At 30.4% G+C, this 14,295-nt stretch overlaps 1 protein-coding gene across 1 annotated transcript in view; it reads left to right on the top strand.

Moving 5' to 3' along the window:
• The window catches only part of shg (DE-cadherin), a 91,681-nt gene extending 79,704 nt beyond the window's left edge, over window positions 1-11,977 (top strand). Inside the window, exons 22-23 of the mRNA XM_088235802.1 lie at window positions 9,214-9,378; window positions 10,589-11,977. Coding sequence (XP_088091928.1) covers window positions 9,214-9,378; window positions 10,589-10,725 — 302 coding nt within the window. The 3' untranslated portion in view covers window positions 10,726-11,977. The remainder of the gene's footprint in view (window positions 1-9,213; window positions 9,379-10,588) is intronic.
• Window positions 11,978-14,295: the final 2,318 nt, after the last annotated feature.

Raw genomic sequence — 14,295 nt, 5'->3', positions numbered from 1 at the left:
ACGCCAACTTTGTATTTTAAAAATTCTTTGATGTTCAAACGAAATGAATTTCGGGGGCGGAGAACATCGGGGTCTGGTGGGAAATAGAGGTCATTAGCGTAATTCTAACAATTCTCTTCAGTCAGAAAAGTTTTATAAGAAATGTTTGGTGTATCGCTGGTCGATTTAAAAGGTTTTCTACGCTTAATTATTCACGAACAAGTTCTATCTCGGATTAACGACTTCATTTGATGGCGCCTTAGTTCAGTCTGAAACAAATTAAGTCCTTGTTGAAAACCAAATGTTTTCGCGGCTTTGGTTAATTATCCTTCGCGAGGCGCCTGACCTTCCAAGTAAGATATTTAAATTTAACTCTATCTCTTTTGATTGCAATACAAAGTTTTCTATTTTGCTTAGAAATTCCCCCAAAGGGTCACGCTGTAATTATCAAGTGGCACAATGGGGCGACCAGCTTATTTTCATCCTGAAATTCAATAACTTGGAAACCAATAAGAATATTGACAAAAAAATTTAGAGGAAATATAACTCAATGGATATAAATTCATAAAACATGTCTACAATTTTATTAGTAGGGGAAGGGGGGGCTCGTTGTTACAAAAAAATAAAAAGTCAAATATATGACAACTCTCATCATATTGATTATTTCTTAATGAACATACATTAAAATATAATAAAACAATTTACATGTGTTAACACAAAGTCCACGAAAATAATTATAGCATTTCAAAAAATATATTAAAACTGTAACAATGTGCCCCACACAGGGACAAGTTGTTACAAGGCGGGGGCACGTTGTTACGAACTAAAACAAAAATCAAACATGCATGTAATTGTTAACAATAATATGTAGAATAAATATAATAACATGTAATGATTCAATAGCATAAGCTTATGTATGCTGTAAGCTATTTTTCCTGATTGACAGAAAATATTTGTGGAGGTTTGTTGGACCATTCTCTTGACGATTTATGTAACGATGTAATGTCACAAAATTTACTTTGTATGCTTCGGCAGCTCTTCGATTAGACATTTTTTCGGTTACTTCTTTAGCTGCTCTTTTGTAGGTCTCCTCGGAAATTTTACCTCTATTTTTTTTTTATATGTCCGAATCATTGTTATACAAAATCTCGAACAATAGTAACAAATTGTCTTATAATTGTATATAAATGTGCCATTTGAATTAAAAAGGAAACGTTGTAGAGCTAGTTGTTACAGTAACAACTTGCCCTCCCATTTTTGTAACAACTAGCCCCTCTGACCCAAAATAAAAACAAATTGTTATAGCATAAACACGGGAAGTGTTATTATTTCGATATATTATCTGAATGTAAGCAAAGACATGTAGAGTTTTACCAGTTTACTTTTAATCAACTTACCTCTTATAATTGGTGAACAATTAATCTTCAAAATCAATCAACGAAAGTTACTTTCAGATACAAAACACATTATAATCAATTTTATTTGAATTACGCACGACCGGCAAGAGTGTTGTTCCTTCGAGCATTGCAGACACGATACCTAGTCATGTTGTGCGACACGTACGTCACAGAACCTAGTGGTGGAGGAGTTATTTAGAATGTAAGAACTTGCCCCCGTAACAACTAGCCCCGCCTTCCCCTAGTATGTAGTATAAAATACACTTTAAAGAATACTTTTTTTATGTAATGTTAGAAAAACACATGGATTAATGTTTTTAAAATACGTAATATTATAAAAATAATAATCAGTATTTAAAATGAAGCTTTCATGAGTGTTTTTTAAATATCTGTCTATTTTCAAAACTAGTCCTACGCAGATCTTGATTTTTATAATTCTGTATTTAAAAGTGTTTTTGCCTAGTCTTCTAATTCCATTATTTTGCGTAATGTAGACATACTTTGCTAGAAATATATTTATTTATTTATTCAATTTTTACTCTTACAAACTATAATTAATAATAAAAATAAATAATAATAACTTAACAATATACTTTTTTGAAATGTTTTTACATTTGAGAATAAACAAAGTAGACTAACTTAATAAATAGAGATAATTAACAAAATATTCAGACTGTTTTAAAAACTAGGTATAAATATACATCTATATTATTTATATTACAAAAACGCACAATGAAAATAACAAAAACCCAACATAAGGTATACACTTGTAGAGCAGTTGATTCAATATTGGTTTTGGCGAATGAGACAATCCATTTTACTTCTACCTAGCTCCACTATCCATTTTTTTATAGTATTTTTAAACATTTTCTCGTTACTAATAGTTTTTATAGATAGTGGAAGTAGGTAGGATTTTAATTGAATAATACTCAAAATACCTTTGTCCAAAAGTGGTATTAGTTTGTATTTGTTTAAGTTGTCTTTGTGTTGAGGATCTAGTGATTGTATTATTTGTGTGTGATGTATTGTAGGGGTTTTGTCTTTCATTTGAGTAAGGGTAGTTTTTGAATCTGAACTGTACAAGAGAGCGTAAAAAATATCTTCTTGTTTCTTGCTTTTTGAGCATCTTCTGAAAGCTGTCCCAATGGTAGTAAAGAGTGATGTTGACAATATTTTCTCCATGTATTAGGACCTTATGTACAGAAGCAGGCATATAGTACCATTCGTACTCTTGTACATAAAACTGTTACAAAGTACTGCAGGTTACACAGGGTTATCTATAAATAAACGTTCTCTCCCAATTTTTAAATCCTTATCAAGTCATACACGAAAAATAATTGTTTCAAAGATACAATCGAAAATAACATTTAGATATTGTTTTCATATCATGTTTTAAAAATAATAAATATTTATTTTAAAACTTCGTCGATTTTCATACCTATACCAATGGTTTTTATGTCATGCCATGTCTTTCACGGTCTTCCTCTATTTCTGCATCCATGAACATTTGCATTGTATATATTTTTAGCCGTTATTTCTTTGTACACTTACTCTACATGTGCAAACCACCGCAGAGCTCTGTTTTACACATTATAGATATTTACAATTAGCGTGTCCCTATATTGTTTCGTTTTTAAAAAAATGCGCACACATATTTATCAAAATTCTCTGTCCTCACAATTTATCTAAACCAAAACACAAAAATAATAATGTAAACGTACATATCAAATTTGGACTAAATACAATAATTGATATCAAACATTGGATTATGTTCATTTAATCTATTTAGTAAGACCTAAAATCTAGCAATAGCAAAGCATTGCCAGGTTCAGCTCGTTATTAATAAAAGCAGTTTCTTAAAAACGTTAAAATGGTAAGTACCGAAGTATTTTAAGATAGTAAATTCAAATTTTCGTCTCATTTTCCCTGTTTCGCGAGTTGAATCCTTTGTGTGATTCTACAAAAGATTTATTCTGTAAAATTTCAGCCTTCTCGCTCCGAATAAGGGAAGTTGGGTGGAAAAATAATAATATTAGCATACAATCTTACTTCTGGCCACTTGAACCGGTCCAAGGTTAAAGGGAATCATTAATACTTGCTTTGCGATCGCAGAGGGTGGAAATACTTTAAAGCCTTAGTAATATTATTTATGTCAATTTATTTACTCTACGTAACACTCCGAGTCAAAGATCTCTACGTTTTCATAAAAGTTTCTCTTTTGATGATGTTGTAGTTCTATGCGTGTATTTATTGCATGTTGAATAAATATATCACACCGTGTTGTGATATATTTATTTTATTTATTATATAGAGATGAGGAGTTTACGTGATTGCACTTGAACTACATGCTGGAACTGTGTGACTGATTGAACTTAACTTAGTCTCTTTATAGGCCACGTTCCTTTGTAGTTAATTTCTTCATGGTAGGGACGATGTGAATGTACTGCAGAACGATGCTCCCAATTTTATATACAATACTGTTATAGTTGCATTTTTTATTTTATTTTTTAATATATTTTTATTTACTATAATATAAAGTCACAACATGTTAACAAAAAGAAATACATAATAAAAGCAAAAGTACAAAAACAAAAAACAAAATGGAATACCACACCAAAAAAGAAGCAACTTCTTGTGCTCGCTGTGGGATTACTATATTAATATTTGAAGTACACATATATTTCAAAAAATAAATGAAGGTATATAAAACATTTTTTTATAAATAAGTGCATGTACATATGCATGCAAATGAGCATGCGTGCGCACGCATGTATAATTACACACACATATACACGCACACGCACTTTTCACTCACACGCACATACACATTCACCCACATACATAAAATAACATGGTGAAGAAAATTAAAAAACCAATGTTTTAAAGTTACTTCACAAAAGAACTTCAAGTACTGTAGAAAAAACATTAAAAAAAAGAAAGAAAACAAAAAAAACACATTTCGCTAATTTTAGAAAACTTAAACACAATTCAAATGTTAAAAAGTAACATTTAATTAAGGAGGTTGATAACTATTAATTTTACCTTTAGTTTGAATTTTGTAAAGACATTATATGTTATATTGGATTCTTTAGAACATGATGATTTGCTTTCTTCGGTCATCGCACTATTTCAGCTGAAATGTTTTAGGACGTGTGCACAAATATTCAATAACATTTAATCTCTTATATTTTTATCAGCAATGGGTTATACACATTTCTACCGCAAATATAATATTTTTTCTTCCTGTTTTGGTTTTATTGTTTCGTATAAATTTTTATTTGGCAATCCAACGGAAAACAACGTCTCGGAAGCGATTTTTCATATACGAATTGACATTTCCTACAACCTGGAAATACGTTGTAAGCGGATTTGGTATAAAGATCGTGTCGGTAGATTTACAGATTGATTTCCCCCGGTAAACTACGGGGAATAAAGAATACTTTATGAGACAGATTTCAAAAGTACGAGACGTGTATGCCTTTGTTTATTCACGAAGACTGTAATTCCGCTTCACGTTGTAAAGTGTCGACCGCTTAGAAGCCTAACACTCTAATCTGAAAAAAAGCTATTTTGAATAATATGATCGTCAATGCTCAAGCAATTTTAAACAATACTGTGACATAGAACCAGAACCCACGATGAGTGTTTTCGACTCGATAGCTACTCCCAAGTAATCTTACTAAAGAAAATAAAATAGAGAGGAATTATTTTCGTGGTGTACGTCGAATGTGTTTGTTTCACTTTTTTTTTCACTTGGTTTAATATTTTTACAACTGAGTAAAATAAATTGAAGTTCTTTTGTGCACCATTTAATTTTTATTTCATTAAAAATAAAGTATTTACGTTCTTTTGATTTACCAAAATATTTCATTTTTTGGGGGCATTTTCAACGAGTTGTAAATAATTCACTATTAGAAAATAGAAAAAGTTGGGGTAGAGTGGGGTTCGAACCTCGAACCTCTGATCCGTGAGTACGCAACACTAACTGCTCCACAACCCAATTTAATTGAATTTAATATAGGCAGAATGGTGAATGTTACAGAGTGTGTAAAGTTTTATCTTTAACCAGCCAATGGCAGGTAAAAAACCCTGTAAATGCCTAGACTTCCGTATTCCCTTCTCAAAAATATTTGCCCTCTCTATTGCAATAAATTTCAAGCATTATCAGCTAGTGTAAGATATTCAGATGATTAATACAAACATTATTTATTTAATTTATGGGAAAAATATGTGTATTATTTATTTATATGCCTATAATTATATCTTATTTGTTTTTAAATAATGTAAAAAAAGTATTTTTTTCAATTATTTGGCTTACAATTCCTAAGGTTCCGAGTTATTGGCAAGGTCATCGTGAAATGTGGATTACTTAAGGCTTATTATCACCACAATATTTCACATCCCTAGATGGACTCATGAGGCCAGTAATAATCATCATTTTGCTATTGATGTATTTAAAAAAAAGTCTAAACGTCTTCAAAATATTAAAAAATCATGACCATTTTACTGAATATCTCTGTCTTTTGTTTTAAATACCATAAAGTGTAATCCTTGATTTCCATTTAACTCCGAAACATTTTACAGGAAGCGGTTCCTTGTAATAAATATAAATAAATGCGCGGGAGCTATCAAGGAGTAGTATTTGTTTGAGATATCCAACCAACCAACCCCAGTGGGGTGGCCAGATATGATTCCCCCGCCCTGTGAACATTCCCTCGCCAAAGGAAATACAGATTGGAATGCCTGTCACACCACTTTGCCGGAAAGCCACAGGAATGATTGATTTTGATTTTGTAGTTTTGTGTGTATAAGAAAACCTGTAATGAAAGCTACCAGATTTTGTGTCATAAATAAATTACATGGTAAAATTATTTCCATGTATCCGCCCCCAATAGTGCAAAAGGCACTGGTTATCCAATCTTTTCTTGACCATAAATTCAACTAAAACCACCCTATCTCTCTTTGGCAAAACACCTTTAATGTAATAAATATGAAATAAACACCTCTTTCCCGCTTCCATTCCCGCATACTCTAATTTGTTTTAATAATATTTATTTATATCGAATTTAATTACTCTGTGCTTCAAAGATGTAAATAAAAAAACATAAAGTACTACATAATCGTAGGTAGGTACATAATAAAACGAGTTTTGTGTATAACAGTTTTATGCAAAAAAAATAATTTCAATTGGTACTCGTATTATTTAAGAGAAGTAAGCAAAATACAAAGAGTGATTTTTAAAGCATTCAAATAATTTAAGTTATTTTGATTTTATCGCCGTCAGAATAGTGGAAAACTAAACATATCAATTTCTCGACACTCGTTTCCGAGCCGGTGTAGTCTGGCGATTGGAGAATTTACAAAATAATTATGTCTACCAGACACCACAACAAAAGGTTGACTGTAAACTTTAACATATATTTGGTACTTTGATACTTACGTCTTTTTTAATTTAAAAAATATATTTATCATTTTATATTCATGCGAGTATAAGGGTGGGCATATTGCCTTAAGGCAATTTCTCTATACCATTTTTTTATTGAAATGAAAATCAACTTAAATCTACACTATAATATGAAGAGAAGAGGGAAGATAGGAAAGAAAAAAATGATTCGAAATGAAAAACTCAAATATTCAGATAGTGACATTTCAATCTTAATTCAAATGTTTTTAAAAAAATGGCAGATCTGACGTTAGTGTCGATTATTCCACAATCGAGCAGCTACTACTGTGAAAGGGGTAACAAAAATTAGAACGGTGAATGTGTATTAAAGGGTTCTCTCGTTACTAGAACGAAGAGATAGGACATGTTGTAAAAGAGGTTAGGTTAGGTTAGAGCTCTCTTAGATAAAGAGGCTAAGTGGGAATATTGAAAAAAAAGTGAAGAAGTGATATAATGTAGATGTTTTCTATAAATATATCACGAGACAAATCTCTACTCAATTTCCGTTTTAATGATTTTGTACCTAAAATAAGCCATCGAGTCTTAATCACTCCTCTGCGGTTTTGGTTTTATTTCACACACATAATTGAAGGGTACACGGTTAAAACAGATTCATCGTATTTTTTAGGTTTTTGTCGATGTCAATGCCATTTTTTTCTCCTGAACGAGTTTAATTAAAAGGAATATTCAAAACAAAAAAGGATACAGATAGACAAAACAAGGAATCAAGACTTAACAAGAATAAAAGACAACAAAATAAAGTAATTAAACTAATTTCACAACTCATCTTACCTGACCTCAACAATGAATTGTTTGAAAAAACACACCAGGGCTGGTATTCTAAACAAAATTGCGTGCGAAGAGCTCGCTCTGTGAATTTAGTAAATAAATACGCGTTAAAATGCGTTTTCTAGGCGCGCTTTTGCGTACAGAATTCATCCCCAGGGCCGCGATTATGATGGGGATAGTTGAAAATAAATTCTCTCTAGTGATTACGAATATACCCTACCGACCCCCCACCTTCAAGTTTTGGGTAGTTATATCGGTATGTCAAGGGAAAGCGTACATCGCGGTACACATATCCACGCATTAAAGTGATATAGCTTTATAATGACGTCAAAGTTGAAGATAAATTCTCCATAGCTATTACAAAAATACACTACCGATCTCCCCACCTTCAAGTTTTGATGTTAGTAAACCGGTTTGTACCAACGGGTCTAATACCCTCGATACGCACATCTACAATTTATTTAAATTTTTAATCGTTCTGAGCCTGGCACTTTTTTCTTAAAAGCCGATTAAAAATATGAGAGAGAAATAAGTTAATTTTGAGGTCAAATTAAATTCTGACATTACTGTCTGTTTAGAAAACGAACGCCCAGATGTCCAGATAATGTAGCTACATTCAGTCCTATTAATATATAATACCACCTAGGCGTTAACATGTTGCCACTATAAAAAATAAATTTAGTTATCATATTTTTTCCATCTGTTTTACTAAATGCCGACGATTTTTAATCACAACTTCTTGGTGAATGTCTATAATCGTATTAAAATAGCCACTTTTCATCACAGAAGCCTATTTAAAATATTAATGAGAACTATTTAAAAAATATATTAAGTAAGAAACCCGGATATCGGTAGTTAGATGGCAGAAGGGACCATTTGTAATGTTTTAGATTGTTTTATTTTTTAACAGTGTTAATAAATACACAAAGACAAAAAAAACGACGCCACTGTTTAAAAAGGTAGTTAGTTATTGAAAACTGCAATTACACTACTTAAATATTTTTGTTTGTAGATGGAATAAGGGTCTTTTCAGCTATTCTGAACATTTTCAAAAGTACAAGTGTTTTTTTCTGCCATCTGACTACCGATACATAGGGCAAAAAAAGTCAAATGTGACGTTCAAAAAAGACGTTTTCGTTCATTTTTTCTGTGATAATACATAAAGGGTGTCTTGCGTTTATAATTGAAAACATATTTTATCAAATATATTAACCCAGTATCCACGAATAAGGTTTTGATTCTTCTTTTTGGTCTCCTGTAAAATTCGTTACTTGCACATTAGACTGTTTATGCCGTGTGTACCCTTCAATTGTATTCTTCATTTCTTTCGGACACAAAAATCTGATTGTTCTTCCGGAAGTGGTAGTGTTGCGGACTCTGGATTAGAGGTCCTCTACTCTACCACAATTCGATTCCTATTTTTTTGTATGGTTTTTTTACGATTTTCTGAAATTTGTCTCTTCATAAACATATTTGAGTAAATAAAAAAACCCAACTTTGCATTTATTTTATAAATACCTCGTATCGATTTTCTTGGTTTTAAAATGTTAAAACGACAGTACGTGGCATAAATTTTGTACCATAAATATATTTTTTTCTTTTCAGCTCCTCCATTGAACGGCCCCTCAGTACCAGACATATCTGGTTTTCTGGATGACAAGAAACACGTTATAGACCGTGATCCCGATACCAACCCCTTCGATGACGTCAGACATTATGCTTATGAAGGCGATGGCAACACGTCAGGATCACTCTCTTCACTCGCCAGCTGTAAGTTCAAACCCTTTTTTACCAGATTCTAAAATTATTATTGTTTGATTTGGTGTTTATTTTGTAGAACTCCATATTTAAACTTATAATTAGAAATCAAACACTGATTTGAGTCTACTGAACACTTTATTTTATTTTTACAAATATAAACATATAAAAATAAAAACTTCGTGACAATTGTTTCGCCTTATTAGGGCATTTTCAAACGAATGTGAAGATTATTTGGATTGAATGTCCTTATATAGTTATATAATTCAAGGTACTTAAGTAGAAAATAAAAATAATCTTATGAACTATAGCATGTACATTAATCATAATTGAGGGAAAAACCGATGGTTAAGGGTGAGGCTAAGTGTTTAATAGGTAATGGGGAATTTAGGTATTTATATTTAAATTTCGGGGAAAATATAACAAAGTAAGTATTTATTGACATACAAGTATGTATTGTGAGATAATTAATGAAGCCTTATAGTTTTGTAAATTTAGATAATTGTTGTCGAAAAAATATCAATAATATTATAACAGGTTGCTGTTCATTTTAATTTTAAAACACGATTGAAATATTATGAGGAAATTTATATAAGCATAAATGTATTATTATACAATATTTCTATTTTTAAGAATTTATTATCAAAATATATCAATGCAATTATAACATGATTCATCTATTAATTACGTGTCATATAAGCGTGTACAAAAAGAGTACTTTTTATAATTAAAGACAAGGACTGGATTCAACTCCATGGGTCTACAAACATTTGGACAAACTCAAAATATTGTTGATGAATTGCTTTATTTTGTATTTAATAGTATCCCTCATCTTCAAATCTGAACCACGGTCATAAAACAAGAGCTTCGGTAAATTCGGGATTCAGTGTTGTGTTAATCATAGTTTAAAACGATAACATTTCAATCAGATTCAATAAATCAAATGATATTAAATTGATTTTAGACTTTTTTATTAGAAAAACCTCTTTTAAGGAAGACTGTTTAGCGTTATTTTTTTCTTCGTTTACAATATGTCAAAATATTTCGTTTACTTTAATATGCTTCTCTGAGATCGTGATAATTTTTTTAATGCTTCATTGTTATCTGTCAATTTTATACTACAGTTTAATATTTAAGCTTCAGCTTGAATGTATTATTTTTCATTTTACTAATCATTTGAAGTGTTGATTTTAAACCTAAATGCTCGTTTACTTTTTTCTAGGCACTGACGACGGTGACTTGAAATTCAACTATCTTTCGTCCTTCGGCCCGCGCTTCCGCAAGCTGGCGGACATGTACGGAGAAGCTCCTTCTGACGAGGATGAGAGCCAAGCTCCCGGAGAGGAGAGCTGGTGCTAGTGGACCACCAGGGAGGCCCTGAACTCCCGTGGACACTTCTTCCCTCCAATCACGAGGACCTGCTGGTGAAACGTTTCACCGAATCAAGTGTACTTTTATACAACCGACGCGAACTAGGAATCGAGTGAAGAAAAAAACAATTGTGATTTTTAAAATTGGAAACTTTTTGGCGAGCTTTTTGTGATTATAATAATTTGACGATGAGTGTATTTTTTTCGACTGGTTTTTTTATGTCAATTGTTAATATTTTCCGATACGAATCGTGGTAGTATCTTCGTATTGAACCAGTCAATTTTTTATGAACGTTAAATGTAAAAGACAACGTTGTCGCGTGCTAAGATCTAGTTTTAATTAATCCAAAATGTCGATCATTTGTTTTTCGTCGTCGAATTTTTCCATGAGGTGTCTATCAATGTTAATGTATGATAACGCAAGGCTAAAGTAAAATTTTAAAATATAGACTGACTAAATATAGCGGCTGTTATCGTGTGGGTGTAGATTTTTGTAACGAACTAATTAAACTTATTCATTAATGATAATATGCATAACGTTCGCGTGAAGAACCATCGACCATGTTGGATTCTTTCTGACACTTCACTAGTTTAATTTTTTCTTCATCATCTCCTGTGTTTATCATCGTTGCAGTCTATGTTCTTCTAAAAATAATATTTTAACAACAAGACTTATTTTGGATTTGCTTTTGGTTTATTTACGTAACGGAAATGACAACTGTTGTGTACTTTTATGTAAAAAGCACCTTACACTTATTACGACAAAAGCCTCTTTAAATATGTGTGTACTGTTACATTTTTCTTAATATTGTGTATAGTAGTTACGATTAAACAAATGTCTATGATAATAATTATTTAGGACACTTGTGAAATATTTAATATTTTTTTATTGTTTAGTTTTTAGTTATTACAAGTAAGACTTTTTGATTCAATCGACGCTTCGCTCATTTTTTTTGTTTAGTTTTCCCAAAGAGCAGAGAAAGATCACATGTTTATGAAACAATTTTTTTATGTTGCACTGTAAAAACATATTTTTTACATTCATTACTGTACAGCTGGTTTATTTTTCACAGAATAATAGAAAATACGAAAAAGTACATTTCATTTTCATATCAAAATAATTTTATGACTAATTATTTAAGCTTAATTTAATTTGGTCACAGTGCCATTAAATTTCAGTAGTGAATAAAACTGTTATATATTACATATTTGCTGTCATAATAAATCACTAATTTTGTATGTATTTTACTTTTTTTTTTTTTTAGATTTCGTTATTCTCTTTACACGTTTGAAAAAGTTATCGCAAAAAATATAATATCGGTTCATTTTTTTATCAACTGTTTTTATCAAATTTTATTTTAGGTATTATAAGAAACAAAACATTCCTTAAAATTTTATTTAGCTTTTTTTTTGTTATTTTTTGTTAGGAATCAAGACTTTCCACCCTTATTTCTCGTTTTTTTTATTTTTTGCTACTGATGATAGAATTAATTTGAATAAGGTTTCTTTTATTTAGTTTAAATTTGTACAAATACTTTTGGTGGATAGTGAATTGTTGTCCAAACAAAAAAGTGTGATTTATTTAGTATAAAGTCAATATTAGTTATTTTTTTGTTTTTAATTCAGCCATAGTTATATACCTTATATTTTTAATTAGTTAGCTATTATGAACATCAGAAGCCTTGATTTTAGTTAAAAAAATATAAATCGTAAGCTTCTTTTAAAAAGACCTTTTAGTTTGATAATAAAACCTAGTTAAAAATATCATTCACATAAAGGTAAAATCGAAAATAATTATTTAACTTTCTTAAAACTAATTTCTTAGTTGTGTTAAATTTTTGGTTTTAAATAAATTATAATCAGTTATTAGGCTTCTATTGTATCAAAACATTTTTTTAAATTATCACTATGTTAACAAAACTTTTTACTTTTATTTTTTTTCTGTAGATAGTATCAATGTCGAAAATTTGATAAGTATTTGATTGATGCAGAAATACTTTTTTGTTTTTTCAATAGAAACAAAAATGTTTTTATTTTTCTGCATCTATCAGACAATTGACTGAAGGATTAAATAACTCTGTAAAATAATATCAATGCTGAAAAAAGTAATCTTTCTTGACCACAAACAATCATTTATTTGTTTTTTTTAATCATATTAAAAAAAACAATAATGTGTTTCCCTAAACCAACCAAAAATATTTACATAAATTAATTAAACCCATTTTTTTTTAAGATGAAAGGACGTCATAAAAATGCTTAGGATACATAAGCAGTTATTCAAATATAAAATAAAATCAACATATAAGAATTACAGACGATTTTTATAAAAGTATTTCGAGGTGAGCATAAATATGTGTTATGTCCAACCACTATTAAATTTAAAATTTAAAGTTTATGCTTTTAAATAAATAGAATCTTTTGTTAAAGATGGGTAAAATTACAAAACATTATAACTTCAAAAATAATTTTCACACAGTACAGTAGAATAACTAACACAAAAACCTGAATCGTCACAAAATCACAAAAATAACAGAAAAAAAGACAAAACTTATCACAAAAACCTAAAATTTCAGTAAAACCCGAAAACCCGAAAATCGTTTACAGGTTATTGATTGTTATTGGTCAACAAAGATTTAGTGATGCGTATTTATCAGTATAAAATTGCACAATTTATAATTAATGATTAAGACTAAATTGAATTTTAATTCCGGATTGTGTATTCTCTACGTAAGATGTATAGCATATTATTATGATTGTCATGACCATGAAGGTGTAATTCATATTTAGGAGAAATATAAATGAATACAATAAGATTACTTCTTTTATTTTTTTAAAATGTTTATTTATTTAAATCTTCAAGTACAAAAAATAAGTACTTTATTGGATTTACTGCTAAAAGAAACATCGTCCAGCTAACCGAAAAACAGACTGGTCAAAAGATGAGTTAGTCAAAAATTTGTACTTAAAACCAAATATTTATTTAAATATATCATCTGAATCGGGTTGTGGTCCTGTTACGGGCTCACGGTTTAGAGGTCCGGGGTTCAAACCCCACTCTAACCCAACTTGATCCCCATTTTCTAATAGTAAGTTTTTTACAACTCGTTGAAAATGGCCCTAAAAATCGAAATATTTGGGGTAAATAATAAGAACACAAATGTTTCTTTTTCTTTTAAAAAAATGTACATATACGAAAAAATCAGATTAATTCAAAATAACAGCTGTTTTTTAATGGAGAGATAAGGCTAGCATTATGTTATACACATTAAAGAGTGAGAAATGTGGAATCAGCTTATGTGTTTAGGAGAGAGAGAAAAAGGACCAGGGAAAGAAAAGCAATAAAATAAAGAGGGGTTGGGTTCTAAGGGAGTGTTTCGGGCGTTTTTTTAATGGTAGCCAGAAAAGGTGCATTTTTTATATGAAGAGGTAGCACATTGCAAAGTCTAGCATCTTAAACAGAAAAGGAATTGAAGCTTAAAACCACCTGACTGTTTTGACAGTGGTTTACCATGTCATCAAAAGGGTCGAGAGTTTCAAATACCTGGGAGTATATGTTACG

This window comes from Micrasema longulum, unplaced genomic scaffold (genome assembly GCF_059751315.1).
Source record: "Micrasema longulum isolate JH-2025_06_02 unplaced genomic scaffold, ASM5975131v1 h1tg001444l, whole genome shotgun sequence".
NCBI classification, from domain to species: Eukaryota; Metazoa; Arthropoda; class Insecta; order Trichoptera; family Brachycentridae; genus Micrasema; species Micrasema longulum.
The sequence above is the reverse complement of the archived record's forward strand: the minus strand, read 5'-3'. Positions and strand labels throughout refer to the sequence as shown.